The sequence below is a fragment of the Eleutherodactylus coqui genome, chromosome 10 (genome assembly GCF_035609145.1).
Source record: "Eleutherodactylus coqui strain aEleCoq1 chromosome 10, aEleCoq1.hap1, whole genome shotgun sequence".
Taxonomy (NCBI): domain Eukaryota; kingdom Metazoa; phylum Chordata; class Amphibia; order Anura; family Eleutherodactylidae; genus Eleutherodactylus; species Eleutherodactylus coqui.
In genome coordinates, this window is record NC_089846.1 from 18,380,561 (window position 1) to 18,396,187 (window position 15,627).

General features: G+C 54.3%; 1 protein-coding gene across 1 annotated transcript in view; it reads right to left on the reverse strand.

Moving 5' to 3' along the window:
• EHMT1 (euchromatic histone lysine methyltransferase 1) overlaps nt 1-15,269 on the reverse strand; it is a 108,660-nt gene extending 93,391 nt beyond the window's left edge. The window contains exon 1 of the mRNA XM_066580428.1: nt 15,228-15,269. Within this exon, the coding sequence (XP_066436525.1) occupies nt 15,228-15,248 (21 nt within the window). The 5' untranslated portion in view covers nt 15,249-15,269. The remainder of the gene's footprint in view (nt 1-15,227) is intronic.
• Nucleotides 15,270-15,627: the final 358 nt, after the last annotated feature.

The window sequence follows — 15,627 nt, forward strand, 5'->3', positions numbered from 1 at the left end:
CTATAAGCTTATACAATCAGATACGTTGCAGTCTTCCGTCAGAGGTATACGGCAAATGGGATCTGAACAGGTCACTAACATAACCAAAAAGGCAGGCTGGAAAATGGAATCCTCCCCGCACGTCACACCGGACCACCTGCAAAAATAACGATCGCCGTCCGTCATTCCAGAAAGCGTAGATTTTCCCCAGGGAGTAAAAATGATAAACTGGGTGACGGATTCAGTGCGCAGCTTAAGGCCGGGCTCACACGAGCGTAAGATTACCGCGTACCATGCGCACGATATCGCGTGTGTGATACGCAGTAATTCGTAGTCAAATACATCGCCTTACGTTGTTTCGCTCACATTTGCAAGTATTGCGCAATATGCAAGTGCAAAAAATAATACAACATGCTCTGTTTTGCCATGTATAATACGTGAGACCCCCATTGGTCTTTATGGGCGGGTTCTCAATGCTGCCCATATATGAACCGTTGAGCGTGACGACGTGCGTGAGACACGCGATCATGCGCAGTACAATACCGCTGCCATACGCGGTGACAGGCCAGTTCACCGCTGGCTCCATAGCGACAAAATCCAGCATACGCCCGCATGAGCCTGGCCTAAGGCTATATGCACACCGGTGATTAAAAAGTTGAACCTGAGATTTTTGGGCACAACCGGCATCAGACGGCACTTGGTCATCCCACCCCGGTGTGCCGTCCGATGGGCTGAACTCACACTGACATGGGCTATTCTCATCCGAAAAGCAGACAAAAATAGGACTCGCTGCAAGCTTCTTTTTCACTCACACTATTTGTCCGAACCAACGAGGCGCGCGAACACCTCAGAGGATGGGGTACCATCTCCGTCCAGTTTTCAGAGCGAAAAATCGGACGGAGACTTCGTCCCTGTGCGTGTGTGCCCGAGGGAAATTACAAGAAGTCCACGGAGACCAGAGAAGTGTTGGCCGATTCCTCTCGGCGTCCGTCTGAAATCCGTTATCAAGGATGGGTCAAACGATCTGCTGCACTCAGCGAAATGCGGTGCCAACCCCAAAGAGCGGCCAGGCTCTCCGCTGGGCTCACCTTAAAGAGAGTCTGCCACGGAGATACATGACATTCATTTATGAAGAATCCCCTCCCTGCAGGGATAAGCCGCTCAGCCAGAGGCTCCATGCAGGTGACTAACGTCCGTCAGTCTTGTAAGGCGTCCGTCGCCTCTTTCGGACATCTTGGGATTCATAATTATATACACACAAGACGACCCTTGGGCACTTTAGTGCCAGATCGCCATCCCAGGGATAATCGCTCCGTGAATGGAGGTGGGGCGGGCCAGAGATCATTCCGGCAGCCCACGTCTATCCGCAGTATACAGGCCGTCGGTCATAATTTGTTCATCGTTCAGTTTCTGCATAAAACTCGAGCGGCGGCCTGTATTCCGCGAACGGCGGCGGCCTGTATTCCGCGAACGGCAGCCTATATACCGCGAACGGCAGCTGAAGCGCCTGGCAGTCATGCGTGTAAAAGGACCCTTACAAGTCATTTGTCTATAGCAGTGATCTCCAACTTGGGGCATGCTGGGAGATGTAGTTCTGCAACAGCTGGAGGACTGACAGCCGTCTTTACCTGACGGAGAAATCGGAGACTTTAATGCATAATTAATTCTCTTTGTATTGAGGGATCGCAGCCAACCGGATGAGACAAGTAGTGTGATCATCCGTGTGAAAGGAGTAGATTTCATAATGAAGCGTACCAAATTATTGAAGTGAAGCCTCGATTAGCAGATATTCAGATATTACACCCCCCCCCCCCCCCCATGTCCCCGAGTCAGATAGGGAGTCACTAATCTCCGCTTCCGTTCACATCATCTCCGATGAATATCCTGGTCTGCAGCTCTGTTCCTGGCATTGAAACTAGGGGAACCCCAGACGGCCCCCACTGCAGACGTGTCCGTCATAGCAGCCAAGACTATGTTATTAACAGAAGCCATAACGCTAGTGTGAACGCAGCCTTACCGTGGAGGAAGCAGAATGCTTGCCATCGCACCACAGGAGACATGTGGAAAAGTTCACGGGTAACTAAACTTTTCAAAAACTTTGGACGCATCATAGGGGCGAGTCGCCAATTTTGATCCGGGTGCAGAGATCCCACCGATGGCTAAAACGAGCGGGCAGGAATGCTCATCTGAGCGCTTTGTCCGTCACCGCTCGGAGCGGCCTGCAGGCGCCTTAGAGCGTCTATTGAGTCCGTAGACGAGTCACAGCAACGGACGGATACACACGGAGCTCAGATGAGCGCTTCTGCATGTTCGCTTTAGCGACTGGTGGGGGTCTCAGGACCGGGACTGCCTCATAATTCGTGAACTACACAAGGACCAAGATTACAGCTGTGTGAATTGGTCCTTGCACTGGTTAACGGCTACCCAGGTGTTCGGGATTAATAGAAGATGCTATTTAATAAGCAATTTATCACATGGGCAAAGTCTCTGATTTTAGTTAGTATTTGTTCTGGTTGTGTCCTGGAATCAGAGAACGCGGATACCGAGTCCGGAGCATTGGTAAAAGCGAGGAGGAAAAAAGAGGAGAAAGACAGGGGGGAACACATGAAACCCAAGTTTGTGCAACAGCGACACTCGCAGGAAGTGCACTGAAACTGCAGGGCACTGGATGCTCATTACAGTCTAACGGTTCCTGGGCCACAGAGCTAAGCACAAATACACAACCGAAAATCGGGCAATTCCTGTCAGTCCGTACTACACGGGCGAGTGCGATCGGGTCGGGGAATCCCCCTGCGATGGCAATGCAAGAAAATGGCATCGCGCCCGTATGCGCAGGTGAGCACGATATGAGGGGGGTTTTTTTATATTGCCCATGAAAATCACAGGCTCTATTTTTGTGCGTCTCGCAATGCATAAAATGCGCACGAGAAACCCATCCGCGTAAATACGGCCTCACATAAATTAGAAAAAAAAATGTATGTAAAGCCATTGCTCACACCGGTTTCCATGGGAGTGATGCCTTGTATTTCGGCCGGATTCTGCATGCGGGAGGCCCACAATGTATTCTGTCTCTGAGCCCCGCCGGTGACCCTGCGTACCTCCTATAACTGGACTGCGGATGACTGTGGAGGCTCGCAGGCGGTCGTGTGCAGTACAGGGGGGGGGGTTATTTCCACACAGTCGCTGACACAGGAACCCGCATCCCATACGCAATGTTAATTGCACATGGCCAACGGTTCGGACGGCCTCCTTTGACATCAATGGAGGCCGTCTGCGCGGATTCCACGGCAAAATAGAGCATGCTGCGATTTTTCTTCCGTTCGCGGAATACGCAATTAGCATCCTCAAGTGAGAACTGAAAAGCGTACACGCATACTTTTCAATGCCCGCGTTTTACCGCGGATCGTATAGGCCCTGCGATGTTCTCTGGCCAAAATCCTCAGCAAATCCACATTGAAGACCCGCAGATCTGTCCTTGCGGTAAGTTACTTCATGGATATTGCCCGTTGACAGGTCTAAATCCGTGCACGGATCCGCGGAAAAAAGACGCAAATTTGCTGCAGATTTTGGAGGTGGAATTCACGCGGAACATTCAGCAGTGCATTCCGCCGTGTGAGCGCACCCTAAGGCTTCTGGCACACCAACGTTTTTGGGTCTGTTCTAATGAACGGCCAGCTTGCGCACCCATTATAGCCTGCGGTTCTTTGCACACGGCCATTGTTTCACACAGACTAATCATTCACGTAAAAATAAAACGTTTCCGTATCACATACAAAAATTAGGACATGCAAGTGTACAACCGGGCGGTCCGCGTATCAGACTGCGCACGGAGAGGAGTTCGTGTGGCGTTCCACGTGAGCTGCGCTTGAACCTTTTGAGCGCGACTTGCACAAGCAGCATGTGTGCGTCCGGCCTCATGGCACCGGCAGGTATAGCAGATTTGTTGCGGACTTCATCCTGTGTGTGACATCCACCATACAAATGTGCAGAGAGAATTGGGGACATTCTGCGGATTCCAACATACTCACTGCGGGCCAATCTCCTCCGGAACAGCCGTCGGGGTCGTCATTGAGGTCTGTCCGACTCTCGCCCGCCTCGCTGTTAATGCATTCAGTTGGAGATTTTCTATCCGGAAATCCTGGCATAAAGGGGGGGTAACAAGGGAACCTGAGGCACCCCGCGGCTCCGAATCCCAACACCCTCCTAATCCAACCTGTTTCATTGCAAAGCTGCTCTGCAGGAGATGCGAAGCCCAGCGGGGCATCCCCTGAAGTCAATGGGCATCCCCAGATGACTATGAACATCCCATTCCAGGTCCTCCAGAGCTGAAAGCCCTGTTCTACATGTCTTTAGGAGCCCCCAAGGCCTGGACCTCCCCCTCCATCAGCATAACAAGCCATTTAATGAGAAGACCCTCAAAGTCCTACCATGGCTTTACTATTGCCCGGTTGGCCTGCAAAGTGTTTGACGTGACGCTCCAGAGAAGACCGACACATCCCAGCAGCCATGATCCATCCATGCTCACGTTCATCCCATTAACTCTTGAGGTGCTTACACTAACAGGAAGGGGGCATTGTGCCATGGCAAGACATGGGACCACCCAAGGGCGGCCAACCTCAGCACCCCTTATCTCTCCCTACAGCCACCTCGGTCATCTCCACTGGCTCTGGTTCCTTGTGAGACGCACGTCTCCCCGGAGTGTAGATTTATCTCGCCATTACTACCTTATTAGACTGTAATTGTCTGGTGGTTCCCAAGAGACAAGACGGCGTTAACCCCTTAGTTGCAGGGTCTGGCTTACACAGAACATATGTTTCCACAGTACAGGCCTTCCATATGTGTAATGAGAGGGTTAAGCTATTTTGCTGAAATGGACTGTAATCTAATCCTTACCTAGGAGCCAATCCGGAGCTTTCAGCGAGGCGTCCTCACACTCCCCGCCGCACGGACATCTGTCATAATGCAAACCTACTACTAATGAGATCCCGGCCAAATGTCAGCATTACCAGCATATGAAGGGTTACAGTCAAAGCCACAATGGCCGCCCAACTTAGCAAGGCCTTTGTGGATGTCTGGCCTGTCCAGTGGGACCTCGAAGAGGACATGTGCTGGGCCATAAGGGGAAAACATACAGCCCAGAAATAAGTGATCCTCCAAGTCAGGATCAACTTACTGCAAAACTACAACTCCCAGCATGTCTTACTAGCCGTCAGCAAGGTGGTGGAGGTGGTCAGCAGCTCATGTTAAGGGGGTCTTACACAGGACAGCCATCGTCCAACTAGTTACACGATGAAGCGAGAATTCGCTCACTAGTCGCTTTGTTTCAGCTCACCTACAAATAGTTGCTGGTCGACTATCGCCTGGTGTGACCGTTGTCTCTCAACGACCACCCAACGTCTTTGCAGGGAGGTGTGTGCTTGTCCGGCACGCACCTGCTGAGATTGATGTAGGTATATAGGCTTTCGTCGCAGTAGTATATGCTGCGGCCGCTCACGCTGGCGAGTGTCCACTATCATAACGCTGGTACGTATTTGGGTATATTCCCACGCAACGGAAATGGTGCAGATTTTATCAAGCGGAAATTTACGCATCAAAAACCCCATGACTGGTGAAGAGTTTGACTGGAAATCGGCTGCGGGTCTGCAACTAATTTCGGCCTGTGCAGCGCCCTCCTCCTCTCTCCCCTCTGCCCGCCTGTGCAGCGCCCTCCTCCTCTCTCCCCTCTGCCCGCCTGTGCAGCGCCCTCCGCCCCTCTCCCCGCCTGTGCAGCGCCCTCCGCCCCTCTCCCCGCCTGTGCAGCGCCCTCCGCCCCTCTCCCCGCCTGTGCAGCGCCCTCCTCCCCTCTGCCCGCCTGTGCAGCGCCCTCCTCCCCTCTGCCCGCCTGTGCAGCGCCCTCCTCCCCTCTGCCCGCCTGTGCAGCGCCCTCCTCCCCTCTGCCCGCCTGTGCAGCGCCCTCCTCCCCTCTCCCGGCCTGTGCAGCGCTCCTTCTCTCTCCCGGCCTGTGCAGCGCTCCTCCTCCTCTCTCCCGGCCTGTGCAGCGCTCCTCCTCTCTCCCGGCCTGTGCAGCGCTCCTCCTCTCTCCCGGCCTGTGCAGCGCTCCTCCTCTCTCCCGGCCTGTGCAGCGCTCCTCCTCTCTCCCGGCCTGTGCAGCGCTCCTCCTCTCTCCCGGCCTGTGCAGCGCTCCTCCTCTCTCCCGGCCTGTGCAGCGCTCCTCCTCTCTCCCGGCCTGTGCAGCGCTCCTCCTCTCTCCCGGCCTGTGCAGCGCTCCTCCTCTCTCCCGGCCTGTGCAGCGCTCCTCCTCTCTCCCGGCCTGTGCAGCGCTCCTCCTCTCTGCCCTCTCCCAGCCTGTGCAGCGCTCCTCCTCTCTCCCGGCCTGTGCAGCGCTCCTCCTCTCTCCTCTCTCCTCTCTCCCAGCCTGTGCAGCGCTCCTCCTCTCTCCTCTCTCCCAGCCTGTGCAGCGCTCCTCCTCTCTCCCCTCTCCCAGCCTGTGCAGCGCTCCTCCTCTCTCCCCTCTCCCAGCCTGTGCAGCGTGTGGGGGTCTGCTGAATGCAATCCATAGATACTTTGGGGGTCTCATACTCTAATATTAGCAGTGATAGTGGTGCTAAGCAAGACAAACGACCATACCAAAACCCACAATACGGGCAACTAGGCGATACATAGATGGAGGGCCCAGGCGTATACAGCCAATGTGCTTTGTTTTCCCTCTAGCCCCTCAGGATTACGATCCATCCACCTACATCAGCCAATTATGCTATAGGACAGTAATATGCATGTTCTATACGCTCTCTACACGGAGTATAGGAGATATACAAGGAAGACCATGTGACAAGAGGTAAAGAGTCTATGAAGGAAGTCTGCAGAAGGAATTAAAGACCCAAAGCAGTTAAGCCCCTTTTACACGGCGCGATCAGGCAAAACAGTCGTTACATCGAGCGGTTTTCATGATAATCGTGCAGTGTGAGCGCATGCAGTGATCGACCGATCAGCGATAAATCGCCGATCGGATCTTTCATGCAGACCAAAGAATCGTCGTTGATCTGTCGCTGCATTGTCTGAATAGGCCGCTGTACGTCTACAACCAACTTCTTGCTTAGTGTGAATGGAGGCGGGTGGTCCAGTGATCTCCGGCCCCTCCGCCTCCATTCACTGCGCGATGATCCTCCGGTGTAAACGCACAGAAGGCAGCGCTGCTAGGACAGCTGTGGGGGGGCTTCAACGGGTCACAACCGATGCACTGAGACCCCAACAGCGTATTGGGTCTGGCGGTTAACTTTTATTATGTTTTACCACGTTTGCACAATATAAACACTTTTTTTTTTTGACTGTGTGGCGCCACATTCCAGAAACGGAGGACTTTGTCAGTCGGCGGCGCGGTATCAGGACTGTGTGTGTGGGACAACTCGCAGCCTTCATTGGTACAAATTTGAGGTATCTGCGACTTTTCAATTATTTTTTATTCCTGTTTTTGGGGAAGTGAGATGCCCAGAAAACGGCTATTTTTTTTCAGAACGAACCGCGCTCGTCCCAAATTGTAGGGGTTCAAGCGGTGCAGAAAAGAGGCAAGAAGGTAGGAAAGCGTGGCGTTTGGGAGTCCCGCGAGGAGTTACATCTCGGACTACACGTATGCAGAGGATGCCGGGCCGGGGACTACATGCATACATCAGTAGTGTGATGGATGCGGGAGGCGCAGGACGCACAAGGGGGCGACCAAGGGATTCCACCATTCCATATACACTGAGAACTTCAGCGACTTTCTTTCATACTTTGCGTTATAAGATCACATTTTTATTGACTGCGAGAGACTGAAAACACGAAGGGCCTACATGTTACGTGCAAATCAGAATTCGTATTATCCACCGACACGGCTGTCTGAGTACGTAAGACTTTTTGCTAGTTTTTAAAATTATTTTTTCTTGGAGGTGTGTGACTAAAAAAAAAAAAAAAGGCAAAATATAGGTATGTGCGGACGCTGGCGGGTAGAGATGAGCGAGCATACTTGCTAAGGACAATTACTCAATCGAGCATTGCCCTTAGCGAGTACCTGCCCGTCGGCTGCCGACGGCGGGGGAGAGCGGGGAGGAACGGAGGGGAGATCTCTCTCTCTCCCTCTCCCCCCCCCCCCCCCTGCTCCCCTATGCTCACTGCCGCAACTCGCCTCTCACCAGCGCCGGCAGCCGAACCTTTTCCTCCGAGCGGGCAGGTACTCGCTAAGGACAATGCTCGATCGAGTAATTGTCCTTAGCGAGTATGCTCGCTCATCTCTACCCGCCAGCGTCCGCACATACCTATATATTTTGTCGTCATAATCAGTACTGCTGATGGCCCGCACGGCTCGCCGTTTTTTTTTAACCCCTGATTTTCTCACATCATCGCTCGGTGACGACACGGGTATCTACAGCCTTTCCACAATGTCAATTGCAGAAGGGCCGCGGGTGGGACAGCTTCAATAGACGAGAGAGGAAAAAAATCGCAGTCGCTGTCCGCTGGTGTGAGTGGACATGCGGATGCTCTACTGGTTTGAACTTGTGCGGAATGCCACGGACCGTCAGTACGGAAGACGATCGGGGATTCTGCAAAATCGCTCGTGTGCAGGCGGCCTAATGGACACAGGGATACCAAATGATTTTGCTTTGACTATAAATATACGTATTACTTTCTTTTTTTTAAGTTATTAAACTTTTTAAATTTCTTTTCCTTCTAGTTCCCCATCAGGGACTTGAACCTGCGATCCATAGTATTACATTGTACCGTGATCTGCTAGGCAGTCTATCACGCCACGTCACAGGCAATCTGCAATAGCAGCCCTGGTAGCTTTCAGAAGGCTCCTAGCTGCCATGGCAAAGGAGGGGCGGTTTGGGTCCCACAAAACGGGGCATTTAACGGGTTAACAGCCACAATCAGCATGAGCGCTGATCATCGCTGTTGGGGGTGGGTATCAGTTGTCAATGACAGCCCACATTGTAGGGAGCGGGATCGACAGCCGATCCTCTCCATACAAACCCTGAGCCTCCATTAAGAACATGAATCAGGCCGCCTTCTGGTATTTTGGTGGCATGAAGAACAGATGACACTCACATGTTAAACTGATGTAAAGCACCCATAAGCCCACGGTGAACCAGTCACTAATAAGGCCGCAGGCTACAGTTACACTGCGGGTGCCCATGCAGACCTGCAACAAAACTGGCACCAAAAAAATCTGCAATTAACCCTTTCCGATCCACTGTCTGACGTCTGAAGACATTCTGATTGAAGGCTGTACAGCTCTGATGTCAGAGGACGTCCGGCAGGGTATTCTTACTGTAGATTACTGGCCGCTCTATGGTCGGGGGCCTCTCCAGCATGTCCCATACTGCAGTACTGGCTCTAGCCAGCAGACGGCGCCATTGTATAATGGCAGAAAGAGAAAGCCCCCTAGGAAACCCTGAATCCAAAATTGGATTGCAAAGGGTTAAGATGCCAATTTTATCATGAATTTCATCTGCTTGATTGTAGAGGTGAAATCCGCAGTAGAAGGCGACCTACAGACAGGCGAGTGCGGCATCAGGCCCTGAGACTCAGCCGGATAGAGCGCTAGTGACTGTGCGATGTATCCGCGGATGTGAGGCAAACAACGCCGGGCGCCGGCGAGCTTCCCATCCTCTTACCAGACTTTTTGGTGTGATAAAAGGACCTGAAGTGGTTGGCAGCGCCCGCACATCACATGGCATGCGAGGCAGTAGAGCTCCCACTGAAATCAATGGGCGATGCGTTTTAGAGCGTGGCACAATTTGTCCACACCACGGTGCAGGAAAAAAAAAATTGCTCATGTATACGACTCCATTCAAAAGAGTGGGGCTCACATTCGTGTCTCTCAACGCGCAAATGTCACACGATTATCTTGGCCGTGTGAAAGCGGCCCTAGATGTTAAGAATCCACAGTATGTGGCGGGTCTCCTCGTCCCCCGCAGGAGTGTCCAGTGGGCCGTGCCGCCACAGTGTCTTGTCCCATGTCATTCCCTAGCTGTTCCATTCGGCGGATTGTAACATCAAAGCTTGCCATCCACCCCCCTTCCCATTTGGTGGTGTTGCTTTGTGGCCCCCTCCGCAGCCCCGTTTGTGGCTCCTCCTGAGGCGCAGCTAGGTTTGACCTCCTCTACCAAGGATTGGAGAAAGACGTTCATCCTCATCCCCTACAGTATGTAAAATTACAAGGTCCTTACCACTTGGTACAAGAAACCCGCTCTGCGCCATTCCTTCTACCACCTTTGTTGGTGCTGTGGTACGCCCGGGGTTACCCGCTTACATCTGGTGGGACAGTGCAAACCCTGCTCCTCCCTGGCAAGCTCTTAATGCCCTATATAATGGGGTTTGCTGCAATGGTCTCCGGAGATGACTTGGCTTCCTATTATTCCTTGGACCCCATCCTCTCTGAGGAAGGGTCTCCTACGTTTCTTTCTACAAGCGGCTCGCCCGGTCAGCCCACGTCACTGGAAATCCTCTCAGGTTCCTAGTCTACAGGAGCGGCATGACACTTTGTGAGACTTATAGATTAGAGGAGCTTACAGGCCAAGATCAGGACCGCTGCGGCCAACTTCTACAGCCTTGGTCCCCCTGGATATAGATCCAGGACCCCCGGTAGGCACCGCCCGGCTGCAGTCGGCCTCCATCAAGGCTGTCTTTCCCCCTTTATAGATGTGACGTCTCTACAAGGTATCACTACAGACTTGTATATTGTTACTTTTGTATGTTCTGTTTTATTGCTGTTTTTTAATAAAAATGACTGAATCATAAATTTCTGCACATCGGGTCAAATTGCTTGGATTTTTCCACAATTAAATATCTAAGCCACTTTGCCGAGAAAGTAAACTGCGGCCCCGGAGGGGGGGGGGGGTGCATTACCTGCCCTTGTTCTTCTCTGTTGTCCCTTTGATCCGTCGGTTCCAGGTCATATATTCATCTGTCCAAGATGGCCGACGCAATCTTCAGACTACTTAATCCCCCAAATACATGGGTCGTGTTACAACCATCAATGCACTACACCTGCCCTCTGGTTGGCCAGAGCGGCTCACATGATCAGCACTGGCCAATAAGAGAGCCGTCAGTGCATAGTGTGTATTATAGGGTTAGAAAAACATGGCTGTTTTCTTCCAAGCACAGCGCCACCCTTGTCCGTGGGTTGTGTCTGGGATTGCAGATCAGCTCCCATTCACTTTCATGGAGCTAAGCTGCAATACTGCACACGACCCTATGGACAAGGTGGCGCTGTGCGAGGAAGAAAGAAGCTGTATTTTTCCCAACCCTGGAAACCCCATGACTATTTAGAAAATTGCTCCGCCCATCTTGGATGCCCAGAAAAATAGGGCCTGGAAGTGGCAAATCAGAGGGTTGGCAGCGAACAGCCGCAGGTAATATCCCCCGTCCTGTCCCGGGACAATGTTTTTAGGTTGGGTTCACACGGGCGTACGATTACTGCGTATTACTCCGTCTGATACATGGTATTTCACAGGCAATTACATTGCCTTAAGCAGTTCCGATCAGTGTCAGAATTGCGTAATACGCAAGCGCAAAAAAGAACGCGCCCATGCGCAATTCCCACAGCCACAGGAAATATAAACAAAGAATAAAACAGGTGCGCGAGAAACACGAATACAGCGAGCATCTGTCCGCCGTACACGACCGTACGCCTGTAAACGCTGTGACCCCTGCAGTGTTTACGGCTAGTCACACACGGGCGAGTGCGATATTGGGTGATTCGCGGGCCAATATCACGCTTGCTACCATGTAAAAGCCCCGTGAATGTGAGACTGTTTCACGTGAAAACAGCCTGGCATCACTTCGGGGTGAAGGGGCCCCAGCAGAAGATCGCGGAGTTCTCCCATTGCTTTCAGCAGGGCCGCGATGCGAAAGAACGCAGGGAGATGGAACTTGCCGCGATTTGTTTCCCGCATGGCGGTGCCGCGCAGGAGAGCATCGCTCCCGTGTGACCGCACTCAGAAGAACGGGGTTCATATCTGTGTGGCTCAAGACGCACAAATCTTGCACAATTTTCCCGGCCGCGTGAAACCGGCTTAGGTGACACACTGACTTTGGCCGAGACGGGTTGCACAACCGAACATCACGGTCCAGCCCTGCGACCTCACATGAGGTCACTGGGGTCACGGTGCGACTCACTACCTGCCGCAGCAGAGACCCGCAGGCTGCAGTACCAACTTGCAAGTCCCGCCGTCACCCCCGCCAAGTCCCGCTGCTAGACCACAATCTTTGGTGGAACGCCCCCTGCAGCCCTCCCCTAGTAGTGACCCCTGTCCTGACGTCGACCTCTCGGCTCGCTACATTGTATCAGTTGTATCGCAGCACTTTCTTGTAAATGTCAAAAACTGCAACAAAGTAGCTCAGGAAGCTGCAGAACTTTGGAAATAATTGTGACGACTACTGCAGGGATCGATGATCCTTGTGCCAACACCTAAGGGTAGATTGGCCGTCCAGCCGGGTGGCATCACACGAAGGGGTTTCCGAAGTGCCCACCAATGCTCAGACAGCTGCTCTACTCGTACTGGCTGATAAGCCCACCAATTACCTTCTTCCCAATGTTGTCGGCCTCCTGCTGCGCTCGCCACCCCGTTACCGTATAGTTGGGGCGGCTTTACACAGGCGGAACTCCTCGAGTGCCACACAAGTACGCAATGACCGCGTACCGGCTGCGTGCCGCCAACCGGCATGCAGTAACTTGGCGTGTATACGCACATAATACGCACCAAGATACATGTTGTGCCAAGTACGGGAGCAAGAAGGATCACCATGTATGTAAGCAGCAGCATGGGAGCCTATGGGAGACTGGTAGAGCATGCAGCGCCGTCCCCACACGCCCGTGCAACGGAGCCCTCGCTGTACCAGCGCTCCCGCCCACATGAGCTCCGCCGGGGAGTTCCTACAAGATCTATAAGCTGTATCACCTCCATGATGGCCGCCTGACCCCGCCGGACGATCGCCAGTCCGTTTATGCAGGCAGAACGCCAAGCACGAGAAATAAGAGGACGGCTTCGCGCTCGTCGTTCCGCCGGGGCGCTAGATGCGAGAATCTGAAGTCATCAGCCGTGTAAAAGGGCCCTTACTGACTCGTCTGTGTGCGCAGCAGGCGGACCCTTCACCGTCGGCTCGTTATCAGCGGTTCGCCTTCCTTTTTTTGTTATAAAACGGAGAGCAAAACAGATTTTTAATTTTTTTAAAACCGAAACTTTTGGGGTTTTTTTTACAGATACTTTGCGAGAAAGAAAAAAAAAAAAAGAGCCGCAGTTGGCATTTTTTTTCATTTAAAAAAAAAAAGGGAGCCGATTGGACGGAATGAGCTGCGCAAAACCGGAGCTCCGGAAATCCCTCTGATATCAATGGGAGGTAAAACGGACGCGGTTTTCATGCTTTGCTGCTCACTTCCTAACGGCACAGAAAACCGCGCCGATGTGAGCGGCCGCCGGCGCAACTAGGACTTTCTTTGTGAAAACAATTCGCAGCGCGTTCTATTCTGGTCGGTCGGACGTCCGTAACTCATTCACATCCAGGGCTGCGCAAAAGAAAAACACCACGTGCGCCGCCGTTCGCGGATCAGTACTAGGAAAAGAAAATCCGGCCTGCTTTCGATATTTACAACACGCAAGAAAATCACCAACATGGAAGTAAAACAGTCTATGAGACGGTAACACGCAGCGCGAAGGCGGCACGGAGGTACGAGCAGCGCGAAGGCGGCGCCGAGGTACGAGCGGCGCGAAGGCGGCGCCGAGGTACGAGCGGCGCGAAGGCGGCGCCGAGGTACGAGCGGCGCGAAGGCGGCGCCGAGGCCCGAGCGGCGCGAAGGCGGCGCCGAGGCCCGAGCGGCGCGAAGGCGGCGCCGAGGCCCGAGCGGCGCGAAGGCGGCGCGGAGGCGCGAGCGGCGCGAAGGCGGCGCGGAGGCGCGAGCGGCGCGAAGGCGGCGCGAGCAGCGCGAAGGCGGCACGGAGGCGCGAGCAGCGCGAAGGCGGCACGGAGGCGCGAGCAGCGCGAAGGCGGCACGGAGGCGCGAGCAGCGCGAAGGCGGCACGGAGGCGCGAGCAGCGCGAAGGCGGCACGGAGGCGCGAGCAGCGCGAAGGCGGCACGGAGGCGCGAGCAGCGCGAAGGCGGCACGGAGGCGCGAGCAGCGCGAAGGCGGCACGGAGGCGCGAGCAGCGCGAAGGCGGCACGGAGGCGCGAGCAGCGCGAAGGCGGCACGGAGGCGCGAGCAGCGCGAAGGCGGCAGCCGCACACAGGGATTAAAGTTGTTCCGTTTTTCACAGACCAACATAGGAGACGAATCAGTCATATAAGCTCATTTGGCCCTCGGGGCAGATCCGGCGTGCTGCACTACTTCTTACAGCCAGCAGGGTCGTCCGCTGCGGATCCGGTCCGGCCCGCCTAGATCCCGCAGCTTCCGGTATTGTCGCTGCTCGCTGGCTGTAATGGCGCCAAACATCAGACATTGGGACGTGTGGCTGCAGCTTTGGGGTTCACATCCGTGCCGTCATTCAGAGCCTTCGGCGCACGTCCGGTATAAAGCCGTGGACGACAGCGCCGCATTCTGCGCCATTTACACCAGGAGAACGCTGATCGGCCTTCCAGTAGCCGGACGGCCGCCATGATGGTCGGTCCAACCACGACGATTGGCGATAACCGCGGTGTGAACGTGCCTGTAGATAGACGGGGGTCCTAACGCCGGACCCCGAACCGTGCCGTACCACTGATGCAGCGGCGCCCCCGCGTCACCTGACCGTCCCGGCGCACATTTAGCGACTTCTACGGGGCAAAAGGCCAAGAAGTGGCCCCATGTGACCCGGCCAGCAGCGGTGCTCTACTGATGCGTTACAATGTATCAGCGAGTTGCGACCAACTTCACGTTCCGCCATCGGACGCGGATTTACCCGCAGGTGGGCAATAAAGATGGCAGACAACCGCGAATGAGGGGCGAATGCCATCTACAAAGAGAACTAGAAAAGTGGGGTCATGTGACCGAGGGGGGCAGCATGAAGGTGATGGGGGTCGTTGTACTCAGGACTGGGGGCCATGGGGGGTAAGAACAGCAGCAGCTAGTTGTACAGAGCCCCCACATGGACTAGCCACCACCGCCGGGGTCCCCGCCTCACCCCGGCCGCTCCCTCGGGGCCCCGGGACCCTCCACCTCACACACAGAGCCCACAGCACCCCCAGCCCGCCGGTGTGAGCACCCGCACTCTCCTCCCGCCGCCGCCGCCATCCTCCTCACCTCAGCATCCAGTGTGGCCATGGCTCCGACCCCGAGCGTAGCCCCGCCCCGCCGCCTCTGACGACAGAGCCCCGCCCACTCTGTTACAGACCCGAGGGAACGGAGGGGAATATGAGGATCCGGCGCATGCGCTCTGCGCTCCCTCCCTCCGCCGTAATCAACATGGCGGCTCTGTGGGCCATCGGCCTCCTCACACAATGGCTTCCTCTCACAGCCAGCTAGCAGGGGGTGGCTTCCTGATATCTGAACACATCCTTGTGCCTGTGTGCAAAATGTCCCTCTTTAGTAGCTAATTACTGTGGCATTCTGGGACTTGTGGTTCCTCAGCAAGATCATTTACCTCAGAAATAAAGAGTTTATAAAATCTTTGTCAAATTCACTCCGGCCCCCAGAAGAAGTT